Source organism: Aythya marila (genome assembly GCF_965140915.1).
Source record: "Aythya marila genome assembly, chromosome: 1".
Taxonomy (NCBI): Eukaryota; Metazoa; Chordata; class Aves; order Anseriformes; family Anatidae; genus Aythya; species Aythya marila.
Genome location: NC_139042.1, coordinates 99,772,166 through 99,786,660, shown reverse-complemented (window position 1 = coordinate 99,786,660; position 14,495 = coordinate 99,772,166). Strand labels below are relative to the sequence as shown.

Here is a 14,495-nt window from a genome sequence, read left to right as displayed (position 1 = left end):
TTCAAAACATGTTCTTTCCTTTGTTATTTGATATTATTTTACTTACGATAAATTTCCAAAACAACGGTAGCTTCTTGAGTTTGTCCTTTAGCATCTGTTGCTTGACACCGATATATACCAGCATCTTCTATATTTGCATTATAAATGGTTAGACGTGATCGAACACCTTCTTTCTGAACAACCACTCTTTGACTGGAAACAATCTTCTCTCCTTGTGGATTGTACCAATCTATGGTGTCAGGCTCACCAATGGCTACAAACAAAAATAAGAATAAAAATTAAAATAATAGAAGTTCAAATAGACATTAAGCAATGCATATGCCTACCCAGTGTACAGACATCTATGACACCTCTCTGACATCTATTTGAATTGTGAAAAGGAATTGTGAGAAAGTCTGTAGAAAGATAAGCAAGGTTAAACAGAGGCAAATGTGTAATTGTTGGGACAGGATAATTAGTAGCTCAAGAATTCAAGAGGAAAAAAATAAACACAGAAATCTATAAAATCTTAAAGGAACAGAACAGGCTGGCCAGAAGTCACTTCAGCTTGTCATTGTAAACAGGCTATGTATCATTTTCAATCTACGATGGCAAATCAGAAACGTCAAAGATTCATTTCAGGCAGCTGCAAAAGCAAACCCTTCCCTTCATGACTTAATTCTGTCCCTCAAGAAAAGACTCTTTAGGGCAGAGAGGGTCCTAAGCTTAGCCTAGTAGATTATTAAATCCTTAGTTTAGACAAGTAAAAATATTTTAATTAAACAAGCATCCTAGTAGATATAAATTATCTATATCAATATAGACAAATTTCAGACTGAGTGAGTGGTATGTTTTTTTTGGAATCTGAAATCAATAGTCTCTACAAGATCTTCTATTTATCACAATTCTCACAAGTCAATATGAATATACAGAACAATGCACATTTAAGTTAATATTGTGAATTAATAAATTCACTTTCAAATCATGCAAAACATTGATAATCTAACAACAAAAAATGTGAATACATACCCGTGCATGTGAAGAATTTGGATTCACCCACACTGAGCTCTACTTTGCTAAGTGAAATTGTAACTTGAAGTAGAGCTGAAAAATATAAAGTATGTTGTAAACACATTGTAATACATTGCCATTTATAAATTTAAAGTATATATTTTTATATTTTGTATTTTCTCATTCTACAACATATACTATATATTAAATCTCAGCATTTTATCTTCTAAACTACAGTATACATGTAGTTTAACTTGTATATTAAGACGTGGTGAAAACAATCAAAATAAGAAAAAATGTTATACAAAGGATAACAATTTCACATCCTAAAACTGAGGAAAAGGAAAAAAAATAATAAAACAGGAAAGAAATTCAAACAAATATAGAACTAAAACTCAATTAGAAGAAGGTGACTGGAACACTCAGCACGGACTGACCAAGAGTAAACCATGCCTGACTATAGGATAAAATGATTAGTTTTGTGGATGAGAGAAGAAGAGTGGATGGTGATTACCCTGACTTTACCAAGGCTTTTGACATTGCCTCCCACAATATTCTTGTATTTACGTGTATTGGGAATAAGCAGCAAGGTTTAGATAGCAGAGAATGGCTGCCAAGGTGATATCTGTGGGAGTAGGTCAGGGGTTGCACTGTGCAGAACACAGTTAGTTCCAGATGGTTTCACAGTATACACATCACAGGATGCAGCTGAGACAGCCAAGAGTTTTTGGCATCCCTTTGAAAATGTATTTAAGAAAGAGCAGAGACAAGACAGAAGAAGAAAAGGAAGGCCAGAGCAGTAGGAGGTAATCCACAGGAGAGCTGGGAACACTCTTGAAGGGGCCCAAGCATAAGCTCATGCCAGAACAGGTACACTCCCCAAGGGACTGTAGCCTGTGGATAACCCACAACAGAACGGAAGAAATGAGTTAGGCAGAAGGAGAAATAGAAGAAAAGTATGAGAAAGAAGGAACGCCAGAAAGAAATCTCCTGCACCACCTATCACCTCGCTGAAGGGACTGAGTTTAACCTGTGTCTATGGTGGTAAGAAGGGGAGTAGAGACTAGGAACAGAGAAGGAGAGGTATCTGGAGCTTGGGAGAGCAGGGAGGACAGATGTCTTCCATAAGTGTTTAAATACTTGCCTTCTTTGTTCCCCAGTACCTGAATAAGTAATTAAATGTTATGTTAATTATGTAAATTACGTTAAATTTCCCATCTGGAGACTGTTTTGCCCACAACAGTAATCAGTGAGTGATTTCCCTGTTGTTACCTTGACCCATGAGTTTTCTCACTCCCATTTTTCACCCTTGTCTAGGGATGGGGGTGAGTGAGCAAGTGACAGTATGGGTGTTTGGCTGCCAGCCAAGGCCAACCCCCACATCAAGTTAGGGCATTACAGTCTGGATGTACAGACAGCTAGGCTGGTAAAAATCTAGTTGGATAGCTGGGCTTAGAGGACAGTGGAGGTCATACTCTACCTGGAGGCCAGTAACGAGTGGGGTCACATGGGATTCTGTCCTGGAATCTGTCCTAATTAATACCTTTATCAATAATCTGGATGAGGTCACTGACCTAGAGACTGGAAGAATGCATCAACAGGAACGTCATAATATTCAGCAAGGATAGTTGCTAAATTCTGCATCTGGGAGGGAATAACCAGTTGGGAATCATGCAAACTGAGGACAGGTGTGGTAGACAAGAGTGCTGAAGCAGCAGCAAGAAGTCAACAGCCTCCTAGGCTAATTAAAAGGATGATGATTGGTTGTAGATCAAGGAGATCAATTGCTACCTCTGCTTGGCACTACCTAGGACACATGCAAAATACTACATCCAGACAACCCCCATCCCAACCTCAGAACAAGAAATATATTGACAGACTTCACTGGAGTGAAGTTAGGGGAGGGCCTACAAAGTGGGCAGGCATAACTGGGCACTAGGTGAATAAGGAGAGGCTAGTGGAGCTGGGCTTGTTCAAGCTGAAGAAGAGACTGCTACAGGAGGACTAAAGAGCCATCTACTCTTATCCATGGAAAAATAAAGATGGAGCCAGAGTCTTCACAGTGTTGTATGGCAGATGGATGAAAGACAGTTGACAAGTTGAAACAAAATAGGCTCAGGCTGGGTATAAGCAAAAACTTTTTCATGATGTAGTGGAGTAGGTTGCCCAGAAAGATTACGCAATATCTATTCTTGCAGTTTTCAAGAGCTCAACAGATGAAACCTTGAACAATCTAGTCTTTGACCCTGGTATGAGCAGGAGATTGGACTAAAGACCTACTGAAGTACCTTCCAACCTGAATTATCCTATGGTCCTGCTTACCCAACTTACCCAACAAAGACAGTATTACGGGTGAATTTTTATTTACCCAACTTACCCAACACAGAGAGTATTATGGGTGAATTTTTATTTTTATTTTAGATGAAAAATAACTACGCAGTCTTCAGTAATAATAATTCAAACCTTGTTGTTATCCTAAATATCTGTAACTCTTCAACAACCATAATCTTACAAAATTGGAAAGTACATGTTCATGAACCAAAGATGTGGATGAAGAGGGTCATGTTATTTTCATGCTCTAATCAAGACAGAAAAAGTTAAACAGAAAAAAAAAAAAAAGTTTAGAGAAGAAAACTTACTGTCTAAATCTTAGGTCAGTATTATAAATAGTAAAAAACTATGATGCATCTGAGGTTAAAAAAAAGTAGTGTTTCAAGAATCTGGGATTTGGAGTATTGAAATACAGTGATTATGGTCTATTGGTGGTTGAATTATAGGGGAAATATTTTATTTTTCTGAAAACCACAACATAAACTACTGTGAACATTAATGACTTCAGTGTATATTGAATATCCTGAGCTCACTAGATTCCTTTTCTAGATTTCTAGATTTCTATCCCGAGCTTCACTAGATTCCTTTTTGTAATTGGCACAAATGTCCATTAGAACAAACTTCTCTGGAGGTATGGAGTATTAATCATCATTGATTCAATATGCCAAAATTTCCCTGTGAATATGTTACAACTTCAAACCTGCTAGAAAGACAATGATTCTATTCTGTTGATACTAAAAATTAAAGATGAGCACAGAAAAAAAAATATTGTCTAAGTAGTGTTGCATATATATTAATGTGGAAATTACTACAATTAAAAGTATCATGAAATTGATTTGCTATTAACTGACTTACTTGCATATAATCAGCCTAGACAAGCAAGAACTAGGCCAGATTTGAACATGTCAAAAACAGAAACAAAAAAAGCAAAGAAAACTGTAATATCAGATGTTAAACTATGTAAACACATAGATGAAGTGAAAAGTGTCAGGTAGAATATAACAAACTGTGATAAGAGGTGAAAAGAAGTTAGAAGATATTTTTCCTTCATTAATCAGATATATATCTGAGACTGAAAGAAGGTTTTGGTAAAGGGCTGAACTCCGTTTAAAATTCTTAGCATAAGTGCAATTACAAACTCTGTGAAAACATGCTAGCTACCTTTCTGAAACCCAAAGAAAACCATGTTTTCTACATATGGTACTTTAATATTTACAAAATAGAAAAATGTAAGACCATCTGTCCAATTTTTTCACTCATCCTTTTACTAGCTCTGGTTTGTGTAAATATAAAAATATTGCTTTATGTAAACTGGAATGAAAAATATTGCCCCAGTGATCTGCTTATTAGTTAGTCAGGCAAATAGTATAGTCCTTGGCTAGGAGAAGGTTCACTCATCATTTAAATTGAGTATGATGTGTAGTTACAAGTAAAATATTGCACAGAGACTACATATCGAGAACATGTTACATTACTTCCAAATGTACTTCAAAAACTACATAGATGCATTAGGTTATTATAAGCTCTGATGAAGATAGTATGTAATGTACGTACTATTCAAATTACTGTGTACACTAGAAGCTAATGAATTAATGTACAAAGGGGTATTTTGTACCAGACTGGTTTGAAGATCTTTGAATACACAAGTGAAGCCTTTTTTTTTATCAGGTCAGTGAAGCTGTTCCAAGAATTCAAGTCAGAAGAGACTGTGTCTAGCTATGTTAAAACAAGCTCAGAAATGAATAGTGGCTTCTGGCTAAAACTGACAAAACACTGCCTCTTTCCATGTTTCCTAGGATATTACTGAACTAGCAGGAAAAAAAAAAAAAGGCAATGAAAGGCAAAAAGGCAATGTATTACTAGAAGATCCCTTCAGGTGGTGAAGCATACTACTATACTACTACTGTAGTATCTGCTGTTCCGGGATAAAGTAAAGTCAGTCAGGCCTTCACTTAATCTTCAGTACACATGGAATTTTATAGCAAAATAAAGCACTGTTACATTAGGTGATATAAGCAATCCCTTCTCTTTGATTCATATTCACTATAAAAGAATTATTATCTTTGCTAAGAGGAGCCTGTCAAATTATTTCTTAATGGGTTTAAAAATCACTTAGGAAGATAACTAAGAATAGTAACAAGAGGTCCATTTGTTCTGTTAAATATGGAGATGGACGACTATATTCATAAGACATAGTATTGAGAAGACTCTAATTTCAGACCCATTTGCACTAGTATACTTCACATTTTAGAACTACCATCACAAACCTTTCATAGCTCTGTCTATACAGGTGAATACCTAATACAACAGAAGTGAGCTGTCATCAGAGAACGTAGAAAAAGTGTCAATCCCATATGCACTGCTATTGCCACTTACCAATACATTAAAACACATAAAATGAACATTATAGACATGTATATATAAAGCATATACATATATATATATATATATATGTATATATAATATATAACATATGAAAAAGGAAAATGAGGTTGTATTTGAATAAAACCTGAAAAATGCTGGGTAGAGCTGTGCTCCAATTTGTAAATCCGTCATTGGACTTCCTGATAATTCCAGTTCTTAAAACCCAGAAATTCCCCCAAACCTGAAAAGCTTCCTCATCAGTCACTTCTGTGTTAAAGTATGACAGGAGACAGACAGGAACAAAAACAAAAACGAACAAACCAATATATAAAATCTATCAACGAAAAAAATCAAACAAAAACAAATGAAAGAACCACCACATATTCTGCCCTAGTTTCTGTTAAGTACATTTGCTACAACGTGGTTGAATGGTTTTATGCTAGATCAATAGATATGAACAATTTTTAGAACTTACTTTAGAAGAATGAGATGGCAACTTTAGTGTGAAGGGGTCTTTCTAAACTTGTTGGGCTGCAGACCCACTGAAAGATAGAACCAGTAAAAAAGAAAGGACGCATCTATGAAAACAAAACAAGGCATTGCTTGGGATCCAGCTGGAACCAAGGAGAGGAGTGATGGCTAGAGCAGCTAATTCAGATGGCTGTGCCTTCTTAAAGAATATAGATGACTGCAAGGTGCAGCTGAGAGGAAGATTGTAAAGAGTGAATCTGTTTAGCATGAGTTCTCTGACAATAATTATAACTTAGTATGCTGATATGCTTTGACTTCAAGAAGAAAGCAAACTTACTTACGTGATGTGGTTTTGCTTTCAGTAAATGATTACAGTATTATTTAATATTGAATATACTTAGAAGACTTGTGTTCCTTATTCTGGAGCATGAAGAAATTATGAAGTTTTAATTGGTGTCCAATTCTTCCCGAGAATAACCATTCACCCTGTTAATTTTATTTCCCTTTGTTATACAGACTTCTGAAGACATTCTTCTTGAATGCACTGGATCACCAAACAGGGTGCTTTTTTTTGTTTGTTTGTTTTGTTTTGTTTGAAATACTTTACCCCCGTGGGGACCCTGAGCCTAATTGAGGAAATAGAAATGGTTAAATGTAAATTAAACTTGTTAATTATTAACAGTTCAAGGGCATTTTGCATTTAGGACAAATGCACTTTTAGGTTCTTCTTCTCTCTCTTTTTATTTTTTTATTTTTTTTTTTCTTAAGTGAATCAGTTAACTTATTTCAAGTAACAATTCAGCAAAGTCAGAACTATAAAAATGTTATACAATCTATAGAGTTACAGTTTGGTAAGAGAAAGTCCAATTCAAGCCGTTCCTGTGAGTAATCAAATGATAGGAACCACACACCTCTGCCCTAAAGAATTCCACTAAAACAAGAGCTCAAAATAGAGCCGAACTAAAAACTCTGTTAAACTGTTTGTACTTCAAAGACCAAATAGCCCCAAAAGAAATAATTTTCAGAGATATCTTAAGTCATTTAAGATGCTATATTTTCCTATAAACTATAAAGATGACTCCAGCACTCTAAATCTCTGAAGAAGGAAGGACACGCAGTCAGATGTCATGCAAAAAGTGACCATTAAAGTTAATAGTCATTAAAATTGTCATAATTAAACAACAAACCTAAATTAAAATGATAGAAAAAATGGGGTTTCATCACACACTATCAGAACTTGCTTGTAAAGTCTGTGAGGCTTATGGTGCTTTAAGTATCCAATATATTTGTAATCCTTTGGGAGTAACTAATGCTCAAGTGATTGGGTGGGACAGGGCCACAGTGAAAATCTATACCAAATAGCCTAGCCTACTCAAACTTAATTTACTCAACATTTTATCATTTAAAGATATTACTGGATTTCTCCCCCCCTCTTTTAGCAGGTAAATAAACTACACAAAGTTTTCTATTCAGACACAATTCTAACATCTTATAAGCACTGAAACATCATATTCTTTATATATATATTAATTTATGATTGAAGATATACTAATTGGGCTAATGATAACATGTCTTGAATGCTTCCTGGAATTTCTTTTGTAGAAATGCCTGAAAGTTAAGCTGCATCTACAACCCCAATAAACAAAAATGTGATCTCCATGGAGAGAGCTAGTTTTTAGCTTTGTGATGGGTGGAATACCACTAAATGATTAAGCATCACTTCTCCAGGGTATGACAGTACTAAGAGATATTAGTTACATTTTTAATTGCTTGACATCAAGTTTCACGATTAATTAGGTAGTTCAGAATAACTGAACTTTCCATTTCATCACATTAGCATTAATTTGGATTTGTCAGTGGGAAATGGAATCCTGATATAAAGTCCTAACATTTTATTTGAATTATTATGGATTCCTAGTTGAATTTCTGTCTTGTAGAACACAGAGTGTTTTATTTTTAGGTACACAAAAAAGTCTTTGTGTCATCCTGAATTCATTTTCTACATCTGCTAAAGTGTCATTTTCCCAGATGAGAAGAGCTAGAAGTCACATGAAGTTCAGACTGCCTTCTGGGGCATAACAGATGTTATAGGGGTGAAATGCATGATGCAAGAGAACTAACACAATCCAGTTCTGTGCAACAAAGTCACAACTACTGAAGGATATTCAGAAAAGGAATTATGAGAAACCTCTGTTGAATAGTCTTTTCTATGACACTTGCAACAGAATCAGTAAAATAGATGAGCTATTAATATCTGAGCAGAAAGAGCATACAACTGTAAAATAGGACATTCCTTAAAATAAGTCTGCTTGTTACAACTTTATCACAGAATTTATCTCAACCAGAAATCACTCACTACTGCTACCCTGAACTCTGGCAAAATGTAGTTTAAAGTAAAGACATAAATATGAATGCTGTGAGTTTTATTGGGATATATGTTGTCTGGAATCACACATCAAGATCTCTGTAGGTATTTAGGAATGCTGGAAGTTAGATTCTGTAACAGCTTTCCAGATAGGCAGATATTGGGAGTTTGGCTCCGTCAAAATTTAAGAGAAGAGATACTGATTTAAATATAGACTTACAAGACCAACCCTATTCAGATATTTTAAAGACACTTTAATCAATATTTAATCAATATTTACATTTTATAATCATGGCTCAGAAGCTTATCACAGAAAATCAAGATTAGAAGGCATCCAAATAAGAAAAAATAATTTAACTTTATTCACTTACAGTATATTTCAGGCAAGAAAGATTTTCTGTAAATAAAAGGCATGAACTTTGGAGAATGTTAGCTATAAAATGGGTTCTCTCAGGCATGACATTGCATGATGCAGACATTTATTTCTATTTAAGTTATTCCAGCTAAATTTGGTAGATCTCATCTATTCAATAGAAAATCTTCTTATCATCAACAGAAAAAATAGGGAAGTTTAAAATACACTGTTTAACAGAGTATTAAGGATATTTTAACTGTAGGGAAACATAATGAGGGATCTTTATTATATGTAGATCTTACACATAAATAAGTAATACAGATATGTGGAAAAAAGACCATCAAAGGATGATTATACTCATCAAAAGTAAAATCCATCTTAACAAAATCTTGTCAGTCAGAAAATGTTTCTATTTGGTAAGAATAAATGCAAAGAAAAACTAGTTTAAAAGCTTATGAGTTTGAAAGAAACATGTTTCTCAAACTCAAAGTGCTGTAGTCAATCAAGACAGCATCTTCTAAAACCCAGATGTACTTCAATAAAGTTAAAACTGAAGAATTAGGGTCTTTATGTTCAAAGTGATGATTTGTCAGTAACAGCAATCTAAAATATTTTTAGTCTAATCTAAAATGGAATTAAACATAAAATTTTCAAAACTTAAAAAAATATGGAAAAACAGAGTGATGACAAGCATACTACAAAACCTTAAAAAATGCTGTTCTCGAGGAAGAGAAAACACTGATGATACAGTTAGGAGTATTCAGTTGCATTTTAATAAATAACCTTCTCTCTCCTCCTGTTATGCAATGTAAATATGGGCTTTCACAAGAAGCAGTTCATAAACTGTTTATGGGATCAGTAGGGATCATATAGATATAGTATCTGTATCACAGATATGCAGCAGTTTGAAGACATCTCTCATCTATGGGGAGAGGCTGGGACTGTTCATGTGAGCAGAAAAATCTTGGGGACATCTTATCGATGTGTATAAATGCTTGATGAGGGGCTAAAGAAAAGGGAGCCAGGCTCTTCTCAGTGGTACCCAGTAACAGGACCGTAGGTAATAGGCACAAACTCAAATACAGGAAATTCTGTTTAAACTTAAGAAAACACTTCTCTAATGTGAAGGTGGTTGAACATAGGTTTCCCAGAGAGTTTGTGGGGTCTCCACACACTGGACTAGACACAGCCCTGGGCAACCTGCTCTTGCTGACCCTGCTCTGGGCAGGCGCTCTGACCAGGCGATCTCCAGAGGTGCCCTCCTGTCTCTGTGCATCTGTGTGATCTTTGTAACACAAAAATTTACTTTGCTTTCTTCCTGCTCCTTTGGACAGTCTTTTATTATAGAGCAGTACAGATTAAAACAAAATAAAACCCTAGGGTAACATTCATCCCAAACCACAAACTTTTTAATTTAATAGCCAAAAATCTGGGAATGTGGCTGAAAAGAAGCCATCAGAGTAGAAAAGTGCCTCATATTTTCTCATTAATTTTTTCTTTGGTTTTACTGAGTTATGAACTTTCAAAAACTGCATTTCTGTGGGGCTGCGTGGTAGTCAGCACAAATTTGATAACATGCCAAGACAGTGGCTGAACATAGACATTCTAATTGAAGACAGTATTCACACTGTCTTCAAAACAGCAGCAGAAAACATGATACTGGGGACCAAGGGTTAGAGAAAACGTCAAGCTGAATCACTGACAAAATCGGCTCATAGCCCAAAGCAGTCCTTCAAATTGCAGAGAGGCACTGGATTGAACCAGAATTCTTTCTAAGTACTTGGCCTTTGTAATCTAAATCCAAACAAAATGTTTCTCAAACTTCAGGCTAAAAGACGCATGCAATAATTCTGCTGAATGCCAAACACACTACCCCTTCCAAAGAGTTTTCAGTCAATTCAGCATCATCAATCTAGTGAAAAGGTGAAAAGAAAAAAATACTGGAAGCATCTCTGTGTCAATTGGCACAGTATCAAAAAGGTTCTTCTGAGTCTGGCTGTACTGAAAGATCATTTCAAAATTATATCTGAAAGCTTGGACATTTTAAGATACCAGTTAATCATGTTGTAAAAAAGAGTTTTGTTACAGTTGTGAGTAATGGATTCTTCTAACCATGTCTTGTAGTAAGAGTTTGCCCATTCTTAAACACCATGTAACCCTCCCCTCCCCCCTCCCCCCAAAGGCCAATTCAAGCACATTTTGCAATGGAGTCATACAAGGTTTGTTTCTAATAGCCTCCCTTCCTTTCCTGCTCTTCTATTTTGTGAAGTCTATATTATGAGATTTCTCTAAAAAGTAAAATATAGTTACTAAAATACAGTGCTCTAATTACAGATGAGAGAAAAAATCAGATCACCTAATTATGAAACCAATCCTGACAGATTTTACAACAATCTGTCTTTCCAATGAAAGGCACAATCAAACCCTTCTCCTCATCTCTCAACAGAAAAATGCTGAAGTTGGCCTTAGAGTTCAAATACATTAGGTGAGATTAACAAACAAGTAGGTGACCAAATAGAGTGACCACTGCGATTGCATACACCATGGTTTTTGGCAATGCGGTCTAGAAACACAGCAGTCTCTATGAAGCATATAAGAAGAGGATACATATATTAAACCAGAACAATATGTAAACTAAAATCAACAATGCATTGAGCAGTATTTAGTTAATTACATCTTTAATAAAACGGACTGTGTGTTATCAATGTGTCTGTAGCTGAACAGGAGTATATTAATTCTGATTCCAAGAACCTTGAAACAACCTACTGCATTGGCTTTTCTTATGGATTTGTCTTTTTTTCTTCTGAAAGGCAACACAATCCAAAATCCCCTGTTTCAAGGAAAATGACTTGTTTAGTAAAAATGTTTCATGTCTCAAAAAGCAGTTATGGTCTCTGTCACAAGGTTTCTTTATATATAATGAGTATATGCAGTCCGTTCCCATTTTGTGGAACTGCAGAATGAAATCAGAGAATCAACTTCAACTACAGCAAAAACACATTTGTAATTTAAGAAGAGATTATGAAAATGTGACCCAAGGATGTCTGTCTGACATCTCAAGAAAATGAATTAGTAGCTCAGAAAGATACGAATTTCTCCATTCAGCCAATTTTTGCAATCTGCTGTCCTGTTCAGGAGAGATGTAATTAGGGCACGGGGAAATGGCCACAGGGACTGTCTGCAGCCAGGCACATACAACTTGATTTACAGAGTACTTACATAATCTTATTCAGAAACATATTGATACATAATTATTTGTATAAATTTTTATACATTTTATTTTTCATTGAAACCTTTTAAAAATACTAGTCTCTCTCAATGGTACACAAACCTAGAATTACTGTTACTTGTATTTTTTTCTATAATAATCCTATTTGTAAACAGTGAATGATTAAGTCAGTTACAAGTTTGAGATTATTATACTCACTATTGAAAACCCACAGAAAGAAAAAACACATATTAAATACTTGAACAATGTTAAAAGATGTCAGATGACAGCTTTTAAGTCGATGATTTTTCTACTTACTAATCAAATTAAGATATTCAATATTCAATAATAATCATAATAGAGAAGCTGTGGATGCCCCATTCCTGGAGGTGCTCAAGGCCAGTTCAGATGGGGCTTTGAGCAACCTGGTCTAGTTCCAACCCATCTGGCCCATGGCAGTGGGGTTGGAACTGGTCTTTAGGGTCCCTTCCAACCTGAGCCATTCTATGACTCTATGAAAAATGTTCTTTCATCACAAAGTCTTACCTTGACTGGTTAAATCCTGCCTAAACATAAAATTAGATCTAAGAAATGTCTATCCAAAAAGGGTTTAGAAGATATTGCTACAGAAATGTGCCTATTGCACCCGTTCTATGCAGACGCAGAACATATTTGTCTCTGGCTGTTAGCATCACAGTCCTTTGCAAAGATAATATAATTTTATGCATATATATTAATGCATGATATTATATGCATATATTTTATGCATTAATATTATATGCATATATATTTTATGCACAGAATCTCCACAGTAGTGAATGCTCCCAACCTTACTTTAACAAACAGCTTATAGTTGCTTAAATACATTAAATATGTATTTAATTTCTTTGAGAACTTGTCTTGCTGCCCCAGTATCTCAAGTACTATATTAAAAGGGCATGTATATTAAAGTATATCAAAGAAAGGATAACCTATGCAAAAGAATTACCTTACAAGTAAGTATTTTTGTTCTTCATAAAACAGGTCATCTTAATAAAATGTGGGATGGTTTAACTGAACTGTGGAACATGATGTCTTCTTAATCTATGTCAAAAAGAAGAGATAAAATCATAGAGTAATTTAGGTTTGAAGGGACCTCTCTAGGTTGTCTTATCCAATCTCTTGCTCAAATCAAGCCTTAATTCTGAACTTACATTAGCTTGGAGTTGGTCCTTGTTTGTAAATAGGTTCTTAGATTAGTTGGACCTTGGTCAAACAAGAATGGTCAGATATTATTTCAAAAATATGTGTTTCAGCTCAGTTTCACAGGATAGAACCCAGTCTACTTGCTTTGAGATCATTCCACAACATGAGTCAAAACATCGTGAGGTGAATGGATATCTGGGAAACATGCTTCTAAAGCACACTGATGAGTCAAACTAAAATGCTAACTCTGGTGCATTCTAAAATTATAAATTAGGATTTTTCAAACTATTTATCAGCATCACAAATGGGTTTTGTTTCAAATATATTCACTGAAGCAGTTTACCGGAAAAGAGGGAAATATTTCTAAAGTTTTGGTACTTTGGTGAAAATGACCTGAAACTACAAAATTTAAATATTAAGAATAGGCAAAGAGCTGACATTTTTATCACCAGACATTGGAAGGACTATTGACAAAGAAAATCCATTTAAAATTTAGTTATTCTACCTCAAAAGAATGACTGCCTATTAAGGTATTAATAAAAAACTTAAATTATTGCTGTTAATACAGTTAAAGTATTCTCTTTGACTTATGGAAAAATGTTAGAACAGTCTGATGAGCCCCATCTGGATTATAAAAACAGTCTCAGGCATAAATATTCTTTCTGTTTCGAAAAATTAGAAGTTCAAGGAAATGCTTATAAATAAATGACACTGCCAGAGATCATAAGAAATCAGACTGGCTTTTCAAGCTCTTTCTTTTAACCCTTAAGCTTTTTGATCTTTGAGTGCTATTATATGGGTACTAGCAAGTTCCCATCTTTAATTATCTTGATTTAGGAAACTAATTTTCCCTCAAAGGATTGCTTTGAAGTCTTTCTAATTGAAAACCAACAGGGCTGCAATTAATAAGGAATTAGCCAGACAAATTAATAAGCAACCTATTGCACTAGACAATCATAAGTTTTTTTGTTTTGTTTTGTTTTGAATCAATCTTTTCATGAAATTAAAAACATATTCATTGAGGCTGTTGTAACTCCTCTGATTAAATCTTTACTGGTCAAGTTGTAATTATTTTAAAGGTTACTAGTATTTTCTGTAAGTAAGCACAAAGCTCTGAATTTCAGACTAAAAAACATTAAACAGGTCAATCAGAGATCTAACCTAGTACTTTACCTAGTACTGCAGTTTGTATGGTGGTGAATTTTAACTGATTTTTTTTTCATTCC

At 34.8% G+C, this 14,495-nt stretch overlaps 1 protein-coding gene across 3 annotated transcripts in view; it reads right to left on the bottom strand.

Annotated features, from left to right (window-relative positions):
• The window catches only part of NCAM2 (neural cell adhesion molecule 2), a 283,943-nt gene that overhangs the window by 137,124 nt on the left and 132,324 nt on the right, over window positions 1-14,495 (bottom strand). For all 3 annotated transcript variants that reach the window (XM_082784603.1, XM_082784601.1, XM_082784602.1), the window contains exons 2-3: window positions 1,009-1,083; window positions 47-253 (exon numbers count right to left, since the gene is read on the bottom strand). In XM_082784603.1, coding sequence (XP_082640729.1) covers window positions 47-253; window positions 1,009-1,083 — 282 coding nt within the window. The remainder of the gene's footprint in view (window positions 1-46; window positions 254-1,008; window positions 1,084-14,495) is intronic.